At 43.6% G+C, this 21,285-nt stretch overlaps 1 protein-coding gene and 2 long non-coding RNA genes across 3 annotated transcripts; all 3 read left to right on the top strand.

Moving 5' to 3' along the window:
• The first annotated feature begins 6,054 nt into the window (after window positions 1-6,054).
• Window positions 6,055-11,044, top strand: LOC123483446 (polymeric immunoglobulin receptor-like). The gene is made up of 8 exons (XM_045213432.1): window positions 6,055-6,130; window positions 6,322-6,627; window positions 7,120-7,455; window positions 7,626-7,737; window positions 8,187-8,281; window positions 8,611-8,651; window positions 8,969-9,034; window positions 10,862-11,044. Exons 1-8 carry the CDS (start codon window positions 6,055-6,057, stop codon window positions 11,042-11,044), a joined length of 1,215 nt encoding a protein of 404 aa, XP_045069367.1.
• Window positions 11,045-14,841: 3,797 nt separating this feature from the next.
• On the top strand, window positions 14,842-15,682 carry LOC123483448. The gene is made up of 3 exons (XR_006658248.1): window positions 14,842-14,879; window positions 15,315-15,409; window positions 15,622-15,682. It is a non-coding gene; the product is annotated as an uncharacterized LOC123483448 (long non-coding RNA).
• Window positions 15,683-18,235: 2,553 nt separating this feature from the next.
• On the top strand, window positions 18,236-19,820 carry LOC123483447. Its single transcript, XR_006658247.1, has 4 exons — window positions 18,236-18,293; window positions 19,038-19,124; window positions 19,369-19,428; window positions 19,679-19,820. It is a non-coding gene; the product is annotated as an uncharacterized LOC123483447 (long non-coding RNA).
• The last annotated feature ends 1,465 nt before the right edge of the window (window positions 19,821-21,285 follow it).

Genomic DNA, 21,285 nt, shown 5'->3' with positions numbered 1-21,285 from the left:
TTCACAGAATTCAACTTAAGTCATTTTGCATACATGATACATTGATATATCACGCTGAAATTGTGTCACTTAAACACTAATAAATGAAATACAGAAACTGTTGAACCTTGACAGAAGAGCGGACCCCCTCAAGACATCTCTCTGACCTCACCCACAACTGTAGTTCCTGCTGTGTCCTCTTCCACCCTCTCAGGCCCCAGTCAACAACACACACGATGGAGCCCAGGGGTAGGTGAACACTACCACCTCTTTAGTCGGTACTCAATAAGCAAAAAGGTCATTTTATTTTAATTATTGGTTGAATAAATTGTGTTGTTTTAAAATAAAAAAACTAAATGCCTTCTGTATGCCTCAGTCTTCAACTAACACTGTCTGGTCAATTTGCATAGTGTCATGTCCTCAAAGCAATGTTGTTCTTCTACAGATGGGAAAGAACACTCTTCTACCTTCCGAAAACTGTTAATGCAGTGCTCTTCCTCCTGTGCACCATCATTGCTGTGGTGAAGTTCATGGCAAACCGACTCTGAGGTCAAACAGGATGAGTAGAAACTAGATTTATTTAGCATTTGCACATTTTCATTGGATATGTCTTCACCTTCTTCACCTTCTTCTCCTTCTCTAGCTTTATTGGTATATTTAAATTCTTTGCTAATAAACATTTTTACTCTTCTCAAGATCATCTGTTACGAAATTCTGTGAAATTACAGTGCCTTCGGAAAGTATTCAGACCCCCCTTTAACTTTTTCCACATTTTGTTACGTTACAGCCTTATCTAAATAAAAATCCTCAACAATCTACACACAATACCCCATAATGTTTTTTGAAATGTTTGCTAATTTATAAAAAATTAAAAACCAGAAATATCCTAAATTTACATACGTATTCTGACCCTTTGATATGAGACTCGAAATTGAGCTCATGTGCATCCTGTTTCCATTGATCATCCTTGAGAATGGTTCTACAACTTCATTGGAGTCCACCTCTGTGGTAAATCAAATAAAGAATAATATGGTCAATTCAATTGATTGGACATGATTTGGAAAGTCACACACCTGTCTATAAAGGTCCCACGGTTGACAGTGGAGGTCCAGAGCCGGAGAGAGTTGTGACGAGGCACAGATCTGGGGAAGTGGTGCCAAAATATTCTCTGCAGCATTGAAGGTCCCCAAGAACACAGTGGCCTCTATCATTCTTAAGTGGATGAAGTTTGGAACCCCCTAAGACGGTCAAGTCTTGGTCTGTGGGGAGGGTGACCAATAACCCAAAGGTCACTCTCACAGAGCTCTTGAGTTTCTCTGTGGAGATGGGAGAACCTTCCAGAAGGACAAGCATCCCCAGCACTCCCCCAATCAGGTATTTATGGTAGAGTGGCCAGACGGAAGCTACTCCTCAGTAAAAGGCACATGACAACCCTCTTGGAATTTGCCAAAAGGCACCTAAAGACTCTCAGACCAGAGAAACAAGATTCTCTGGTGATGAAATCAAGATTGAATTGTTTGACCTGAATGCCAAGCGTCACATCAGTAGGAAAACCTGGCACCATCCCTACGGTGAAGCACGGTAGTGGCAGTGCCATGCTGTGGGGATGTCTTTCAACGGCAGGGACTGGGGAGACTAGTCAGGATCGAGGTAAAGATGAACAGAGCAAAGTACAGAGAAATCCTTGATGAAAACCTGCTCCAGAGTGTTTAGGACCTCAGACTGGGGGCGAAGGTTCACCTTCCAACAGGACAACGGCCCTAAGCACACAGCCAAGACAACGCAGGAGTGGCTTCGGGACAAGTCTCTGAATTTCCTTGAGTGGCCCTGCCTTGGCCCGGACTTAACTGATCGAACATCTGTGGAGCGATCTGAAAATAGCTTTGCAGATGTCTCCCCATCCAACCTGACAGAGCTTGGGAGGATCTGCAGAGAAGAATGGGAGAAACTCCCCAAATACAGGTGTGCCAAGCTTTTAGCGTCATACCCAAGAAGACTTGAGGCTGTAATCGCTGCCCAAGGTGCTTCAACAAAATACTGAGCTTTCATTTTTTGATTTGTTTATAAAATTTACATTTGCTCAAATTTCAAAAAATAGTTTTTGCTTTGTCATTATGGGGTAGTGTGTGTAGTTTGATGAGGGTTAAAAACAATTTAATCCATTTTAGAATAAGGCTGTAACGTAACAAAATGTGGAAAAGTCAAGGGGGTCTGAATACTTTCCGAATGAATTGTGAGGAGGTAATTTGCTGTGTTGGAGGCAAAAATAGAACGTTTAGCTCAGTGTTTAACATGATGTCATGGAATGAGTTAGTTTACCAGAAACCTGCCGTGTGGTACAGCAGCTTCCTCAGCTAACTTTAACACTTTAGGTTGGAGGACATTTGTGGTTTTGGCTGCGTCTATGACCAGCTTTCATCTCTCTAAGTAGAAGGCAGTCATCACTCCATCTCTGCAGCACCTGCCCTCTCAATTCTATAAATGTCTTTGTGTAATCATTAGTGACCTATTTTCCGGCAGAGGGTAACAGGATAATAGTGACTCTTGGTCCCAAAGAGCCCTTAGAGAATCGTTGGAAGCTAAAACATTGTAGTGACTATGAGTTTTGGGTTAAACTAGTATATATAATGCAATAGTTGCTATCTTTCACTGAGGGGGGCATGTACACAAATATTTTGAGCGCTTTCTTCAGGATAAAACACACACACGTTTGTTTTACTGTATTTCGTAGGGGATCAAAAAGTATGCCCATTCAAAATCATTTTTCCTAACCCTAATGCTAATTCTAACCTAAACCCTAACTGTAACCCTAAACCTAACCCCCTAAACCTAAAATAGCCTTTTACCTTGTTAGGGACCAGTGAAATGTCCCCACTTGTCCCAACTTGTCCCCTTGTTTTACTGTGATTGTAAGGACATCTGGTCCCCACAAGGATAGTAGAACTAAACCACACACACACACACACACACACACACACACACACACACACACAAAACAAGGTTACATTTTAATTTGTTTGTTTTTAGCATGATTTATGAATCCGAGTTCTTGAGTTGTTTAGTAGTTGATTTTTTGGTCGTCTGGGTTTACAAACAAATCCTCCTCCTTGTTGAATCAAAGCCTTGGACTACTATTCTGTCTTTACCTTCTCCAGCTTTAATGGAAAATATAAATGATTTGCTAATAAACTTTTTAAAGACATTATACTGTTCTCAAAATCATTTGTTACAAGATTATGTGCTCTGTGAGTTTAGGTGTGAAATTGTTGTATCAGAAATAGTTGGCTGTGTTGGAGCCAACAATAGAATTTATAACTCAGTAGTTAACATCATGTCATGGAACCTGCAGCCTTCTGGAACTGCAACTTCCTGACATAACTTTAACACTTTAGGTTGGAGGACATCTGAGGTTTTGAGTTGTGTCTACTGTGAACAGGGTTCATTTCCTGTATAGAAGGCAGCCATCACTCCATCTCTGCAGCACCTGCCCTCTCAATTCTATACATTTCTTTGTGTAATCATTAGTGACCTATTTTCCAGCAGAAGGTAACAGGATAATTGTGACTATTGCTCCCAAAGAGCCCTTGTTGCAGAAAGGGGCAGTGCAGTCAAAAATGTGAGTTTCTTGTTTGTTTTTAAATTATATTTCCACACAATGAGGTTGAAATAATACTGTGAAATTGTAACACATTTGGATAATGCCCTTTTAGTGTAAGAGCTTTTGAAGAAAAAAACGCAGGATTTTCAGATGTTCAAGTGGGATGGAGTTTTGACCCACAGAATGACATCACAATCTGAAATGATTATTCTGATTCTGTTTTATTTGCATATGTATCCTCCTACTTTGAAGGGGTAAGCTGGGTAGGCTCTAGTCTATACAATCCTCTCCGCCAATCAGGGCTCTGTATTTAAATATATTTAAATTTGTATCAACACGCACACATGATCACACAGAGCATTTCAATGTCAAATGGAGGCTCAGGAAAATAAATCATGAAAATGTATTTTGATTTGTTTTCATGAAATGAACACAGATAGTGATTTAAAATAAAACGAAACTGCATGGGGCTTGAACAACGTTGTAGTGACTATGATTTTGGGGTTAAACTAGTCTATATAATGCAATAGTTGCTAACTACCACTGAGGGGGGCATGTACACACAAACAGAAGCAAGAAGAGTTAAAGTGAGGTCTGTGAACATTGGGAAGTAGAGTAATTACTCGACTGGTGCCTTTGTCCTTGACTGATCTACACATTAGTACACAGATACTGTGTCACACACACAGACTCAAACTTTCACGACTCCCCACCTCTTTGACCTCTTTCATGGGGCCCATGCCCACCTCTTTCACCTCTATAATGGGGCCCATGCCCACCTCCTTTTGACGTCTTTGATGGGTCTAATGCCCACCTCTTGACCTCTTTGATGGGGCCCATGCCCACCTCTTTGACCTCCTATGATGGGCCCATGCCCACCTCTTTGACCTCTTTGATGGGGCCCATGCCCACCTCTGACGGCCCCTTGTCCACCAGCTCTTTGATTTCTCCCCTCCCCCTTGCTGTCTATCCTGCTCCTTGTTAAAGAAATTGCAAGTGTTCACACACACCCTTTTATATGGTGACAAATAGTGGTTGCACTATGTTTTACATTTTAGTCATTTAGCAGACGCTCTTATCCAGAGCGACTTACAGTTAGTGATTGCATACATTTTCATACTGGCCCCCCGTGGGAAACGAACCCACAACCCTGGCGTTGCAAGCGCCATGCTCTACCAACTGAGCTACAGGGGACTATGTGAAATCAATTAGTAATAATGAATATTCATTATGTATGGTTATCATGTATCATACATGTCATTTAGATGTTTATACTATACAAACACACATTGTATTTATGTAGTTCTCTAAATACATATGTAGACAAACCAGTCAAAAATCAATAGGTTTACCAACGGTTAAGTGACTAACCATTAAGCGCCGTTGGATTGCATGACTGGTCAAATGTATTTAAACAAATGTGAAGAGAATCATATGAAAAGTATTGTGATTATTACATTGTTAAAGGCAATTACTTTATATGAAAGGTATTTCTAGATGAAACACTGATCATGTTTGGTGAAAAGGTTTGTGTGATTTTGTGTTTTGTACTTAGTCAATTGAAAATGTGCTTAAAGTTTTGAAAAAAACAGCCTTTTTGATGATCTGTTTTGAGTTTTGTACTAAGAGTTGTGAAATGTTACCACATACATGTGAAAATAGTATGAAAGCTAAATGTAAAGACATTTTATTCTTCTCAAGATCATTTGTGATTTTGAGAGTGACATTCTGATGTATCTGAAGTAGTTTGCTGTATTGGAGCCAACAACAAATGAATAGCTCAGTATTTAACATGACATTATGGAATGAGTTTAGCTTAAACTTGCAGCATTCTCAGCTAACTTTCACACTTATGCTTAGAGGACATCTGTGGTTGTGAGCTGTACATTTCCTGTAAGAAAAGGGAGAGAGACAGAGAGCGTTCTTGTTGAACGTAAAACACATCAGACTGGGTTGTGGTCCAGAGGACCCTGAACCGTGAACCTGGTTTAAAGTGAGAGTTTGTGGAGGTCTTGGTCTAGTACCCCATCACTACATCTCTGTAGCAGATGACCCCTCAAATCTATCAATGTCTAGCACATAGAGTACATTTATCATATAGTTTCTTATATACTGAAATATTGATTTTGCCAATGTTTGTGTATGTCGCCCAATTATCGAATATTTGTAATCATTAGCAGTCTATTTTTCAGTAGAGGGTAACAGGATAGTAGTGACTCTTGGTCCCAAAACCCTTAGAGAAAGATGAAATATATTTTAGTGACTATGATTTTGGGGTTAAACTAGTCCATATGATGCAATAGTTGCTATCTGCCACTGAGGGGGCCAAGTACACACAAACAGAAGCAGGAAGAGAGTTACAGACAGTGAAGTCTATTAACATTAGGAAGTAGAGTCATTCTGGCTGGTACCTTGGTACTTGACAAACATTTGTGCTCAGGTACCATATAATATACCAGGCAGACTGAAACCTTCACATGGCTCTTCATCTCTCCCTCCTCCTCCTCCTCCTCTTCCTCATCCTCACCCTCATCCTCTTTGTACTCTCAGCAGGTAAGGGTACTATTTCTACGAATTAAGGGCGAAGTCCCCTGGGTCTATTCACTTAAAACACTGTATAATCAATCTCAATCATGAACGAGCTGTGTGTTGGAGCAATGTGATTCATTTGTATTTTTCCTTTGTACAGATTCTGTTAAATGTTAATTCTAATTTAAATGTGTTTTGTGTTGATGTGTCCACAGCGAGGCATGTGTCTGTGCAGACAGGAGGCTCCATCACCATCCCATGTCAATATGATCCGAATCACATCAACCATGTGAAATACTGGTGTAAAGGATTACTTTGGGACGGATGTTCTTATGTGGTACGCACTGACCATCCTAAGATCAGTGGTAAGGCCTCAATCTCTGATGACATCAACAAGAGAATCTTCACTATGACCATGACTAACCTGAAGTCACGGGACTCTGAGAATTACAGGTGTGTTGTGGAGATCAATGGAGGACCAGATATCAGGATACATTGGTTCTACCTATCTGTCACTTTAGGTAAGATCCCTTCACTGTTTGTATCTAGTAAAGTAGAATAAATAGTGCTCAGCAATGTCCTATGGATTGTCCTGTAAACCTGCAATGTCAAATACAAAATAATGACCCAATTATAAATATCCTTTTACAACAAATGAAATGATAAATGTGCAACCAGTCTGAAATTCATAGACAGAGCTATACTGTATACGTAGGTGCAAGAACTGACCGTGTTTTGAAGCTGGACAGCGTTTGTTTACAATTACATTGTTTACAAACAACTGAGTAAAACAAGAATATATTTGGGGTCATGATGGGGTAACAGTTTAACTAAACTCGTGAGGCAACTTAAATTCTTAAAGAATCAATGGCTATATATAATTATTATGAATTCAAAAGACTAACAATGGATGTACCAATCACAGACTGCAGCTTTAAGGAATTTGTAAAGGAGCCTGTTGTAAAAACACTTTTTTATTCTCTGAATTCTTGTTTTTTTACCTCTGTGTTCAGGTACTCCAGGACTCTATGTGGACCAACAGGAAGTGACTGGAGTAGAAGGAGGGAGTGTCACTGTCCGTTGTTACTATAGTAACTCTGGAGATATGAAGTGGTGCAGGATGGGTGGTGATTGTGTGAGTTTGTATTATTGGACTTTACATGGAACATCAGTGACATTAAAGCGGACTAGTGATGCCAACAACAGAAAAGTCTTAACAGTGACTATGGGTGGACTGAAGATGGAGAACACTGACTTGTATTGGTGTAGAGTGGGAGAACTAGAGTTGCCTGTTCACATCACTGTCAGTCAACAAACTGCAACACAGAGAACCACTACAATGACGTCAAGTGAGTAGATCAATCACATACTTTATGATCAAACATGATTCACTTTGTTTTATCCAGTGGCATCATCTGGAATTCATTTTAATATTAACTATGAATGTGATGTTGCTATACAACCTGACTATCTGGTATCCCAGTAATTTCATTGATGGCATTGTTGTTTTACCTCACAGCAACCCAAGCTCCAACCAATCAACAACCCTCTGCCTCTCCAACTGCTGAGCCTGTTCAGATTGACAACACAAGTCAAGGAGCTGATGGGAACATGGAGGACGTCCACCAGAGGTTATTATCACTCATTCAGCTGTATTATCCCACATATTATGGCAATTGTTAGATAATATGAACACAAAGAAACATTACAATTCCATCATACACTACAACAGTTAAAGCTAACCAAACACCCTCCCCTAAATGCATATAGAGACTGTTAGCACTTCCTCTTGGGTATAATTTTTTGGGGAGAAGTAGCATCAATTTTGGTGTTATTCTCACTCGTTTGCAAGGGCAAGTTACACACACAAAAAACCGTTATTTGTATAGTAATAATCTCAATAATAATCATGTAATCTCTTCAGTTGCATGGTCTTCTTCCACACATGTGAATATCTAAATAATTGTTCCATTTATCACAAAGTTCATAAAACAAGTTATTACTTTTTCACAAATGATACATTTATAATGATCTATTTTAATTGTGTTTTTGATTCAAGTTCTTCTATGTAATCCATCAGGTCCATAGATGTGAAAGTCCTTTTGATTCCTTGGGGCATGTTGGTGGTGGTGACAGCTGGTATCCTAGTCACATGGAAGATGTGGACAAAGCATAGTAAGTAGTCATTTTATGTCAATATAAAAAAGGAGAATAGTTTAGAAAAATATGTATTGACATTGTGACCAACAGTATATTGCTTCCCTGTGATTTATCTTGAATGACAGAAAATATTTGGTGGAGTTGTCTATAAGAAATCCATTCAGAGGTATTATTGTACTATAACAATCTCAGAAGTAATTGACATCTTCCTCTTTTTTATCGGGGGGCCGTTTTCTGAGCTTACCACTATCTGTTTTTTTTTTTCTCGCCTTTATTGTTAGGGTATCTAATTATTTTTTTTGTAAATTTTAATGTGACAAATACATTTGATTGATTTATTCCAGAGGACAATAAGGCCAAGGACCAGACAACTAACAAATCAGTGGTAGGATACACTTAATTTATTATATTTTATTATTTTCAACCATCTGCTTTTCTGTTCATGATTTGGGTTCATCTACCATTTAACTCTATTTTTACCTCTTCAGTTGGTTATCAATGAGTTGACATAAAAGGTCCCATATTCTGAACCCAAGGTCTTATAGCACTCAAGACGTTGAAAAATGATGTTTAAAAGACAGAGAACAGGAAGTTGTCAGTTCACTAAATATACCTCTGTCTGCATCCTATCATGGAAACAAACTGTGGTTTAGTTGGTAAATAGACAAGTCCTGTATCTCTTTGCTATTTATTTCTTTGCAGTCTGCTGACCCTGAGCAGGACATTTCATACAGCACAGTGAGCCACACCAGAGAAACACCACAGCAGGTACAAACTGAATAAACCTGGTTTAGGTCTGTGGAGATCTTGGACTAGTACCAATCACTCCATCTCTGCATGGAGCTAAGGTTCTCTCTCTCTCTTTCTCTCTCCTCTATCTCTGCAGTGTGAGTTTGAGTTCTCACTCTCACTCTCCCTCTCTCCCTCTCTCCCTCTCTCCCTCTCGCTCTCTCTCTCTCGCTCTCTCACTCTCTCCCTCTCTCCCTCTCCCTCTCTCCCTCTCTCTCCATCTCTCCCTCTCTCTCTTTCTCTCTCTCTCTCTCTCTCTCTCTCTCTTTCTCTCTCTCTCTCACTCTCTCTCTCTATCTCTCTCACCCTCTCTCTCTCTCTCTCTCTCTCTCTCTCTTCACATTTGCCCGAACCAGGAGGAGGAGCAGTCTCGGCCGAAACCGTGACAGTACCCCCCCCTTGACGCGCGGCTCCAGCCGTGCGCTGACCCCGGCCTCGGGGACGGCCAGGAGGACGCGGACCCGGGCGCGTGGGATGCCCACGGTGGAACTCAGTCAGGAGGGATGGATCGAGGATGTCCCTCCTAGGCACCCAGCACCGTTCCTCCGGACCGTACCCCTCCCACTCCACGAGATACTGGAGACCACTCATCCGGCGCCTCGAGTCCAAGATGGTCCGGACCCTGTACGCCGGGGCCCCTCGATGTCCAAAGGGGCGGAGGGGTCTCTCCTATCTCATCTTCTTGGAGTGGGCCAGCTACCACCGGCCTGAGAAGAGACACATGGAACGAGGGGTTAATATTTTTGTACTCTATAGGCAGTTTGTAACCTGTAACACACCTCGTTCAATCTTCTCAGGACTTTGAAGGGCCCCACAAACCGCCCGACCCAGCTTCCGGCAGGGCAGGCGGAGGGGCAGGTTTCGAGTCGAGAGCCAGACTCGATCTCCCGGTGCGTACACCGGCCCCTCACTGCGGTGGCGATCGGCGCTCGCCTTTTGTTGACGGATGGCCCGCTGCAGATGGACATGGGCAGCGTCCCACGTCTCCTCCGACGCCGAATCCACTCGTCCACCGCAGGGGCCTCGATCTGGCTCCGGTGCCATGGTGCCAGGACCGGCTGATATCCTAAAATACACTGGAAAGGTGTTAAATTGGTGGAGGAGTGGCGGAGAGAGTTCTGGGCCATCTCTGCCCAGGGATATACCTAGACCACTCCTCCGGCCGGTCCCGGCAATAGGACCTTAGAAACCTACCCACATCCTGGTTGACTCGTTCCACCTGCCCATTGCTCTCTTGGTGGTACCCCGAGGTAAGGCTCACCAAGACCCCCGCTTCCATGAACGCCCCCAGACTCTGGAGGTGAACTGGGGACCTCGGTCAGACACAATATCCTCGGGGACCCCATAGTGCCGGAACACGTGGGTAAATAGGGCCTCGGCGGTCTGTAGGGCAGTAGGGAGACCCGGCATTGGGAGGAGACGACAGGCCTTGGAAAACCGATCCAAACGACCAAAATGGTGGTAAGGGAAGACATTGGTCTGAATTGATGTCGTGGCATGCCTCATCCATGGCCAGAAGGAGGGTGGCACACTCATGGGGATGGTGATCGTACACCTTCCACCTCCATGCTGAAAGAAAATCCTCAATAGGGTTGAGGAAAGGAGAGTATGGGAGCAGATATAGGGTCATGAATTGGGAATGGGCCCGAAACCATGACTGAACCACATCTGCATGTTGGAACCTGACATTGTCCCACACAATGACATAGGTGACCCCTTCACCTTGACGGGCCTGCTCAATTTCATTGAGAAACACAATGAGGTGTGCAGCTTTATAGGATCCAAGTAATGGCCTACGTCCTACAGCACCATCTTCAGAGGAAGCTGCACACATGGAGATGTTTCCCCACGTTGTCCAGGAACTTGGACGGTCGCCCGTTGGCCGATGAGATTCCACCCACGGCGCTGAGTTTTGGCCAGGTTGAAGCCCGCTTCATCAACAAAGATATCATTCTGATGGTTAACAGAATCATCACCATCACCCTCTAAAAACATATTTGGTTTAGTTATTTTTACAGTATTGTTTTAATGTGATACTGTGAAGTAGCTGTGCATCAAATAGCAACAGTAATACAGTATATAGTGCTGTACCTGAACATACTCGGCCCACAGTTCTTTCACCCTGTCGTTGTTTCTGTCAAAAGGCACCAGGTCAATGTGTTTCATAGATACCTGCTGCCTCTTCATAAGGTGGCCGATTGTTGGTAGGCTGATGGATGCCACATTGGCAAAGATGTCACCGTTCTCCTCAATGGCCTGCTTTATTTAAGACAGCCATATGTCATTCCTGGCCCTCACCATTTACAACACTGCTGGTCGGTCAGCACACAGCCACGGCACCACCATGGGGTCTTCTGTCAATTCTGATGGTAGAACAGAGTATACTGTCAATAGATCACACTGTAAGAATATTGTAACATGTTTTGTGAATTTACAAACATTACAATATATCATATAATGTAAATGTACTGTTAAAGCATAGTGCATTCCTACAGACTTACCGGATTTATTGGCGAAATGTTGTCATGATTGAACTGACAGTTGATCTTTTCAGATTTGGGTGAACTATTCAGGCAGCCTCTGCCATGGTAAGGCCTCTGTGTACCACATGGTCAACAACGATGGCCCAGACATCATTAGACACAACAGTTCCCTGCCCTCTGCCTCCCTCTCTATCTGATGTCCACCTCTTTGAAGTCTTTGACCTCTTTGATGGGTCTAATGCCAACTTCTTTGACCTCTTTGATGGGTCTAATGCCAACTTCTTTGACCAATTTGATGGGGCCCATGCCCACCTCTTTGACCTCTTTGATGGGTCTAATGCCCACCTCTTTGACCTCTTTGATGGGTCTAATGCCCACCTCTCTGATGGCCCCTTGTCCACCAGCTCTTTGATTTCTTCCTCTCCCTTGCTGTCTATCCTGCTCCTTGTTAAAGAACTTGCAAGTGTTTTATTTTTTTATTTTTCATGATCTGTATTGAGTTTTGTACTAAGAGTTGTGAAATATTACCACATATGTATGAAAATTGTACCAAAGCAACAAAAAAAGTGAGTTTGAGTGTGAGTTTGAGTGTGAAGTAGTTGCTGTGTTGGAGCCAACAGTAGAACACAAAGCTCAGTATTTAACATGACGTCATGGAATGAGTTTAGCTGAAACTTGTAGCATTCTGGTAATGCAGCTTCCTGAACTAATTTTAACACTTTGGCTTGGAGGACATCTGTGGTTATGAGCTGTACATGACAAAGGGTTCATTTCCTGTATAGAAGAGGGATAAAGGGGCCTCCCCAATTGGCGCAGCAGTCAAAGGCACTGCACTGCAGTGTTGAGGTGTCACTACTGCCTGGGGTTTTATCCCAGGCTGTGTCACAGCCAGCCATGAGCGGGAGTCCCATAGGGCGGTGCACAATTGACCCAGCGTCGTCTGGGTTAGGGCAGGGTTTGGCCCGGGGGCTTTCCTTGGCTCATCGCGCTCTAGCGACTCCTTGTGGTGGGACTGGCGCCTGCAAGCTGACCTCAGTTGTCAGTTGAATGGTGTTTCCTCCGACATATTGGTGCGGCTGGCTTCCGGATTAAGCGAGCAGGTGTTAAGAAGCAGCGTGGCATGGCAGGTAATGTTTCGTAGGATGCATGATTCGACCTCTGGTCGGGTAAAATTATTACAAAAATCTTTAAAAGAAGTGGGAGAGAGACAGAGAGCGTTCTTGTTGAACGTAAAACCACATCAGACTGGGTTGTTGTCCGGAGGACCCCGAACCGTGACCTGGTTTAAAGTGAGAGTTTGTGGAGGTCTTGGTCTAGTACCCATCACTACATCTCTGTAGCAGATGACCCCTCAAATCTATCAATGTCTAGCACATTGAGAACATTTATCATATAGTTTCTTATCTACTGAAATATTGATATGCCAATGTGGTGTATGTCGCCCAATTATCAAATATTTGTAATCATTAGCAGTCTATTTTTCAGTAGAGGGTAACAGGATAGTAGTGACTTTTGGTCCCAAAACCCTTAGAGAAAGCTGAAATATATTTTAGTGACTATGATTTTGGGGTTAAACTAGTCTATACACTGCAATAGTTGCTATCTGCCACTGAGGGGGCCATGTACACACAAACAGAAACAGGAAGAGAGTTACAGACAGTGAAGTCTATTAACATTAGGAAGTAGAGTAATTCTGGCTGTTGCCTTCGTCCTTGACAAACATTTGTGCTCAGGTATCATATAATATACCAGGCAGACTGAATCCTTCAAATGGCTCTTCATCTCTCCCTCCTCCTCCTCCTCCTCTTCCTCATCCTCTACAGAGTATCAGCAGGTATGTGTAACATGTTTCTATAAAGGGCTGAAGTCCAGTGGGTCAATTCACTGTAAACACGGTGTAATACATCTCAATCATTAACAAGCTGTTTTATAGTGTATAAGCAAGGTTTTTTTCTTCTGCAGTGCAGATTCTGTTGAATTCCAACCTAAATGTGTTTTGTGTTGATGTGTTCACAGTGAGGTATGTGTCTGTGCAGGCCGGAGGCTCCATCACCATCCCATGTCACTATGATCAGTATTACATAAATCATGTGAAATACTGGTGTAAAGGGTATGATTGGATTCATTGCTCCTCTCTAGTACGCAGTGACCATCCTAAGAGCAGTGGTAATGCCTCAATCTCTGATGACATCAACCAGAGAGTCTTCACTGTGACCATGACTGATCTGGAGCCAGAGGACTCTAAGAGTTACAGGTGTGTTGTTTAGATCAATGGAGGACCAGATATCAGGATACAACGGTTCTACCTATCTGTCACTCCAGGTAAGATCCCTGCAACTCTTACAATTCAGTAAAGTAGAATAGGTAGTTCTCAGTAATGATGAGACAATCAGAAATAGCCTGCTTCCACAAACTAAATGACTGGTGTTCTCATTTCATTTCCTGGTAACTGGTTCCTTGTCTGGTAACTGGTATCACCATTATTGTTCAAGTTGACCTGAAGAATGCTTTATGTTCTATATATGTAGATTGTGGTGTAAACTTTGTTTAATCTCCGCAGTGGTCGGTTTTAAAACATTTTTTAAAATAATATTAATAATAAAATACTTACTAGAAATAAAGTTATGCTATTGAGTTCTTTCTTTGGTGTCTGTACCTCTGTGTTCAGGTACTCCAGAACTCTATGTGGACCAACAGGAAGTGACTGGAGTTGAAGGAGGGAGTGTCACTGTCCGTTGTTACTATAGTAACTCTGGAGATATGAAGTGGTGCAGGATGGGTGGTGATTGTGTGTCGTATTCTGGGACTTTACATGGAACATCAGTGACATTAAAGGATATCAGTCTGGCCAACAACAGAACAGTCTTAACAGTGACTATGAGTGGACTGAAGATGGAGAACACTGACTGGTATTGGTGTGAAGTGGGAGAACTAGAGATGCCTGTTCACATCACTGTCAGTCAACATACTGCAACACAAATCATCACTGCTATCAGTAAGTACATTCTGTTTGGGTCACAAAAATAGTTTAATATCCATAGTTACTTCCACATCAAATTTATGTAATTTTCTTACATTAGTATCACAATGAAAATATGTATTTATTCCATGATTTACTTCTTGACACAGATGATATTCAGTGAAAATCTGCTACTGTTTTCATAATCCTTGACAGCAGATTCACTTTGTTTCATCGTCTGAAACAAATTGGAATATTGACCATGAATGTGATGTTGCTATACAACCTGACTATCTGGTATACCAGTAATTTAATTGATGGCATTGTTGTTTTACCTCACAGCAACCCAGGCTGAGGGGAACATGGAGGAAGTCCACCGGAGGTTATTATCACTCATTCAGCTGTATTATCCCACATATTATGGCAATTGTTTGATAATATGAACACAAAGAAACATTACAATTCCATCATACACTACAACAGTTAAAGCTAACCAAACTCCCTTCCTAAATGCATATAGAGACTGTTAGCACTTCCTCTTGGTTGGAACATTTCTTTGGAGAAGTAGCAGCAATTTTTGTGTTATTCTCACTCATTTGCAAGGACAAGTTGCACACTTAAAAAAAAACAACGTTATTTGTATAGTAATTATCTCAATAATAATAATGTAAACTTCCACACATGTGAATAGCTAAATAATTGTTCCATTTATCACAACAGTGTAAACAACAAGTTATTACTTTTTCACAAATGATCAATTTATAATGATCTATTTTAATTGTATTTTTGATTCAAGTTCTTCTATGTAATCCATCAGGTCCATAGATGTGAAAGTCCTACTGATTCCTTGGGGCATGTTGGTGGTGGTGACAGCTGGTATCCTAGTCACATGGAAGATGTGGACAAAGCATAGTAAGTAGTCATTTTATGTGAATATAAAAAAGGAGAATAGTTAAGAAAAATACCAAATGTGTTGACATTGTGAACAACAGTATATTGCTTAACTGTTATTGATCTTGAATGGCAAAAAGTATTTGGAGGAATTGTCTATAAGAAATCTATTCAGAGGTATTATTGTACTATAACAAACTCAGAAGTAATTGACATCTCCCTCTTTATTCCAGAGGACAATAAGGCCAAGGACCAGACAACTAACAACTTGTCACACCCTGGCTCTGGGACTCTATATGTTGAGCCAGGGTGTGTCCATTCTTTGTGTTATATTTCTATGTTGGGGGTTCTAGTTCTTCTGTTTCTTTGTTGGCCTGAGTGACTCCCAATCAGAGGCAACGAGTGTCAGCTGTGGCTGGTTGTCTCTGATTGGGAGCCATATTTATACTGTCTGTTTTCCCTTGGTGTTTGTGGGTTTTTTGTTGAGTCGTTTTGTTGTTTTGTATCGTGTGTGCACTTTTTAACTAATTAAAGTATGTTCGCTCAACACGCTGCGCCTTGGTCCTCCTCTGTATACGACGATCGTGACAGAAAAACCTACCATACAAGGACCAAGCAGCGTGTCCAGGAGCAGGCAGCCTGGACGTGGGAGCAGATTCTGGACGGGCAGGGGTCCTGGACCTGGGAGGAAATCCTGGCCGGGATGGATCGCCGGCCATGGAGTGAGACTGTAGAGAGGCAACGGAGAGAGGAGCAACGGCGTGATCAGGGTCGTCGTCGGACGGTCGAGAGGCAACCCCAAATAATTTTTAGGGGGGGGGCACAGGGCATGGACGACGGGGCTGACGGAGGCAGAAAAGGGGCGTATTCAGAAGGCCACCAGGTTACGGGGGCCACTGGTCAAAGTAGAGCCAGTGGTGTGTGTGTCCCCAGTAAGGTCCGGCCTGTCCCTGCTCCTCGCACCAAGCCTACGGTGTGCGTCGCCAGCCCGGCCCGGCCTGTTCCTGCCACTCGCACCAAGTCTACGGTGCGCGTCGCCAGCCCAGCCCGGCCTGTTCCTGCCACTCGCACCAAGCCAGGGGTGCGAGTCGTCAGCCCGGCCCGGACTGTTCCTGCCACTCGCACCAAGCCTACGGTGTGCGTCGCCAGCCAGGCCCGGCCTGTTCCTGCCACTCGCACCAAGTCTACGGTGCGCGTCGCCAGCCCGGTCCGGCCTGTCCCTGCTCCACGCACCAAGCCTACGGTGTGCGTCGCCAGCCTGGTCCGGCCTGTCCCTGCTCCTCGCACCAAGCCTACGGTGTGCGTCGCCAGCCCGGCCCGGCCTGTTCCTGCCACTCGCACCAAGTCTACGGTGCGCGTGCGCCAGCCCGGCCCGGCCTGTTCCTGCCACTCGCACCAAGTCTACGGTGCGCGTCGCCAGCCCGGCCCGGCCTGTTCCTGCCACTCGCACCAAGTCTACGGTGCGCGTCGCCAGCCCGGCCCGGCCTGTTCCTGCCACTCGCACCAAGCCAGGGGTGCGAGTCGTCAGCCTGGTCCGGCCTGTTCCTACTCCACGCACCAAGCCAGGGGTGCGCGTCGTCAGTCCAGCACAACCGTGCCTGGGTCACCGGTGCCTGGTAAGGTACCGGTCAACTGCTCCACTACGGAGCTGAAGCTAACCGCTCCTGCTACGTCCAGTTCAGCTCCAGCCAGCGGGGCCAGACCGGACCAGGGGCGCTATGGGGGGTTTATTGGAGGGTGGTGGGCAAGGCCGGAGCCAGAACCGCCGCCAAGGAGGAATGCCCACCCAGCCCTCCCTTGTTTTGTTCTAGTGGAGGCGATGTCGCAGCCTTTAGGGGTGGGTACTGTCACACCCTGGCTCTGGGACTCTATATGTTGAGCCAGGGTGTGTTCATTCTTTGTGTCATATTTCTATGTTGGGGGTTCTAGTTCTTCTGTTTCTTTGTTGGCCTGAGTGACTCCCAATCAGAGGCAACGAGTGTCAGCTGTGGCTGGTTGTCTCTGATTGGGAGCCATATTTATACTGTCTGTTTTCCCTTGGTGTTTGTGGGTTTTTGTTCCAGTTGGTCATTGTTACCTAGGACGTTACGAGTCGTTTTGTTGTTTTGTGTCGTGTGTGCACTTTAACTAATTAAAGTATGTTCGCTCAACGCGCTGCGCCTTGGTCCTCCTCTGTATACGACGATCGTGACACAACTCAGTGGTAGGATACACTCAATTTATTATATTATATTATTTTCAACCATCTGCTTTTCTGTTCATGATTTGGGATCATCTACCATTTGACTCTAGTGTTACCTCTTCAGTTGGTTATCAATGAGTTGACATAGAAGGTCCCATATTCTGAACCCAAGGTCTTATAACACTCAAGACGTTGAAAAATGATGTTTAAAAGACAAAGATCAGGAAGCTGTCAGTTCACTAAATGTACTCCTGAGTAGTGCAGTGGTCTAAGGCACTGCATCGCAGTGCTAACTGTGCCACTAGAGATCCTAGTTCGAATCCAGGCTCTGTCACAGCCGGCCGTGACCGGGAGACTCATGGGCGGCGCACAATTGGCCCAGCGTCGTCCAGGGTAGGGGAGGGAATGGCCGGCAGGGATGTAGCTCAGTTGATAGAGCAACGCCAGGGTTGTGGGTTCGATTCCCATGGGGGGCCAGTATAAAAAAATATATATATATATGTATTCACTAACTGTAAGTCGCTCTGGATAAGAGCGTCTGCTAAATGACTAAAATGTAAATGTATACCTCTGACTGCATCCTATCATGGAAACAAACTGTGGTTTAGTTGGTAAATAGACAAGTCCTGTATCTCTTTGCTATTTATTTCTTTGCAGTCTGCTGACCCTGAGCAGGACATTATATACAGCACAGTGAGCCACACCAGAGAAACAGCACAGCAGGTACAAACTGAATAAACCTAGTTTTGGTCTGTGGAGATCTTGGACTAGTACCAATCACTCCATCTCTGCATGGAGCTAAGGTTCTCTCTCTCTTTCTCTCTCCTCTATCTCTGCAGTGTGAGTTTGAGTTCTCACTCTCTCTCTCTCCCTCTCTCCCTCTCTCCCACTCTCTCTCTCCCTCTCACTCTCCCTCTCACTCTCTTTCTCTCTCTCTCTCTCACTCTTTCTCTCTCTTTCTCTCTCTCTCTCTCTCTCTCTCTCTCTCTCTCTTTCTCTCTCTATCTCTCTCACTCTCTCTCTCTCTCTCTCTCACTCTCTCCCTCTCTCACTATCGTTCTCTCTCTCTCTCTCTCTCTCTCTCTATCCTCAATCCCTGCAGTGTTGAGCTGAGTATCTGAAGTTCCAATAATCTGTCTTCCTATGCATGTAGCCATGTGTTTCCCTTCTGTCCTGTCCATTTCTAAGAGCCCAAACCCAGACAGCCACCATGACGTGATGTACAGCACTGTGATGCCTGATCAGTTCAAGACAGAACAGAAGGTCAACATATGGCTACATGCATCTTGGGTCTTAGACAACATTATGGCTGTTACTCATATAACGTCATAGCCTTGGCAAATTTGCATCTGTTTTAGAAACAATTGTATTTACAGTATAATCTTCTGTCTGGGAACAAGCAATAGATAAATGTACACTATAACAATATAACAATACGTTTTTGTTAGTTGGGTCTCTCTCTACCAGCAGGCCCCATTTCCTGAAGATAATGATGATGTCACATACAGCACTGTCATCCCCCAGCACAAGGCCCAACTAAAAGTACAGGCCAAGGTAAAGCTGCTCTGTTGATTAGCCACAGCTAGTATTATGTTATCAGAAACAACAGTAGGTGATTGTTTCCTCAGTGTTAATATAGTCATGGTTATGTCTCCATTATACCTATAGGCCTAATATATCACCTTTGTCACATATCACAATTACAACTGTCTTTCACAGAGAACTGTGTTTCAAAACTGTACTCTCCATTATAACAGAACTGTCCCTGTTCACCTCTCTACCTGTTCCTCCTATGTAGGCAGCAGAACCAGATGATAATGTGGTCTACAGCTCACTAGCTCTACAGGTGACCACACAGGTCAGTGTTGGTGTCTCTGTCTGTTGTACCAGACGATGCTGATTTCTCAACAAAGATACAGACAACACCACATTGCTATGTGTAGTAAACTTCACTCTTTAACCAGACACATCTTTCTTAGTCTTTTTAGTTTGCTGCACTTAATCCTGTATCACCACTTTCTGAGAAACTGACCTTATTGTTATCATTGTCTATCCATGAGATGACAGGGTTGTGATTGTGACTGAATGTTTCACTTCCTCTCCAGTAGAGGGCAGCAGCAGCACAGCAGTGACTGACTGAGTGACCTTGGTGGAGTCCTTATCCTGGAAGGACAGCCCACTCCCCTCTCCTGGGTCTCAACATCTATCTGCCTCCAATATGCTTCTGTCATACCTCTTAACCCACCCCAGAAAGACCCTCTATCCTTTTGTGTCCATAAACTACTGAAGACAGTCTGCTGTGTTAGTTTTCATTGTCACCACATACACTATCTGTTATAGTAGTTATGTGTCACCCACATTTTACCCTTGTCACTTGTTTTTTACATGTTCATCTTATTTATCTCATGTATCTAGTCAAATGTCCAACACCAGTAACTAATCATGATCAAGAGTGTAAATTAAATGTACAAGCTGTGTAACAAAATAAATATGATTATGATGCTGAATACAAAATGTGTTGAAATGAATATGTTTTTAGGTTAAAACTAGACCATAGAATACCATAGCTGCTATCTGCCACTGAGGGGGTTATGTACATTCAAACAGAAGCAAGAAGAGTTAAAAACAGTGAGATCTATGAACATTAGGACGTAGAGTTATGCTCTTTTATTTTTTATAACGTCCAAACTGAGCAATCGGGTGAGAAGGGCCTTTGTCAGGGAGGTGACCAAGAACGTGATGGTCGCTCTGACAGAGCTCCAGAGTTCCTCTGTGGAGATGGGAGAACCTCCCAGAAGGACAACCATCTCTGCAGCACTCCACCAATCAGGCCTTTTTGGTATAGTGGCCAGACGGAAGCCACTCCTCAGTAAAAGGCACATGACAGCCCGCTTGGAGTTTGCCAAAAGGCACCTAATGGACTCTCAGACCATGAGAAACAAGATTCTCTGGTCTGATGAAACCAAGATTTAACTCTTTGACCTGAATGCCAAGTGTCACATCTGGAGGAAACCTGGCACCATCGCTATGGTGAAGCACGGTAGTGGCAGCGCCATGCTGTGGGGATGTTTTTCAGCGGCAGGGACTGGGAGACTAGTCAGGATCAAGGTAAAGATGAACGGAGCAAAGTACAGAGGCCTCAGACTGGGGCGAAGGTTCACCTTCCAACAGGACAGCGACCCTAAGCACACAGCAAAGACAATGCAGGAGTGGCTTCGGGACAAGTCTTGAGTGGCCCAGTCAGAGCCCGGACTTGAACCCGATCGAACATCTCTGGAGACACCTGAAAATAGCTGTGCAGTGACGCTCCCATCCAACCTGACAGAGCTTGAGAGGATCTGCAGAGAAGAATGTGAGATACTCCCCAAGTACAGGTGTCCAAAACTTGTAGCGTCATACCCAAGAAGACTCGAGGCTGTAATCGCTGCCAAAGGTGCTTCAACCAGGTACTGAGAAAAGGGTCTGAATACTTATGTAAATGTGATATTTCAGTTTTACATTTTTAATAGATTTGCAACAATTTATAACCTGGTTTTGCTTTGTCAGTTTTGGGTATTGTGTGTAGATTGATGAGGGGGGGGGAAACTATGTAATAATTGTTAGAATAAGGCTGTAACGTAACAAAATATGTATTTGTAAGTATTTAAAAAAGTATAACAAAATGATTTGATTAAAAATTAAATGTGGTATTGCTGCTATTATCTCATAGAAACAC

Source organism: Coregonus clupeaformis, unplaced genomic scaffold, assembly GCF_020615455.1.
Source record: "Coregonus clupeaformis isolate EN_2021a unplaced genomic scaffold, ASM2061545v1 scaf0111, whole genome shotgun sequence".
NCBI classification, from domain to species: domain Eukaryota; kingdom Metazoa; phylum Chordata; class Actinopteri; order Salmoniformes; family Salmonidae; genus Coregonus; species Coregonus clupeaformis.
Note: the sequence above shows the minus strand (reverse complement) of the source record. Positions and strands in the feature narration are given on the sequence as shown.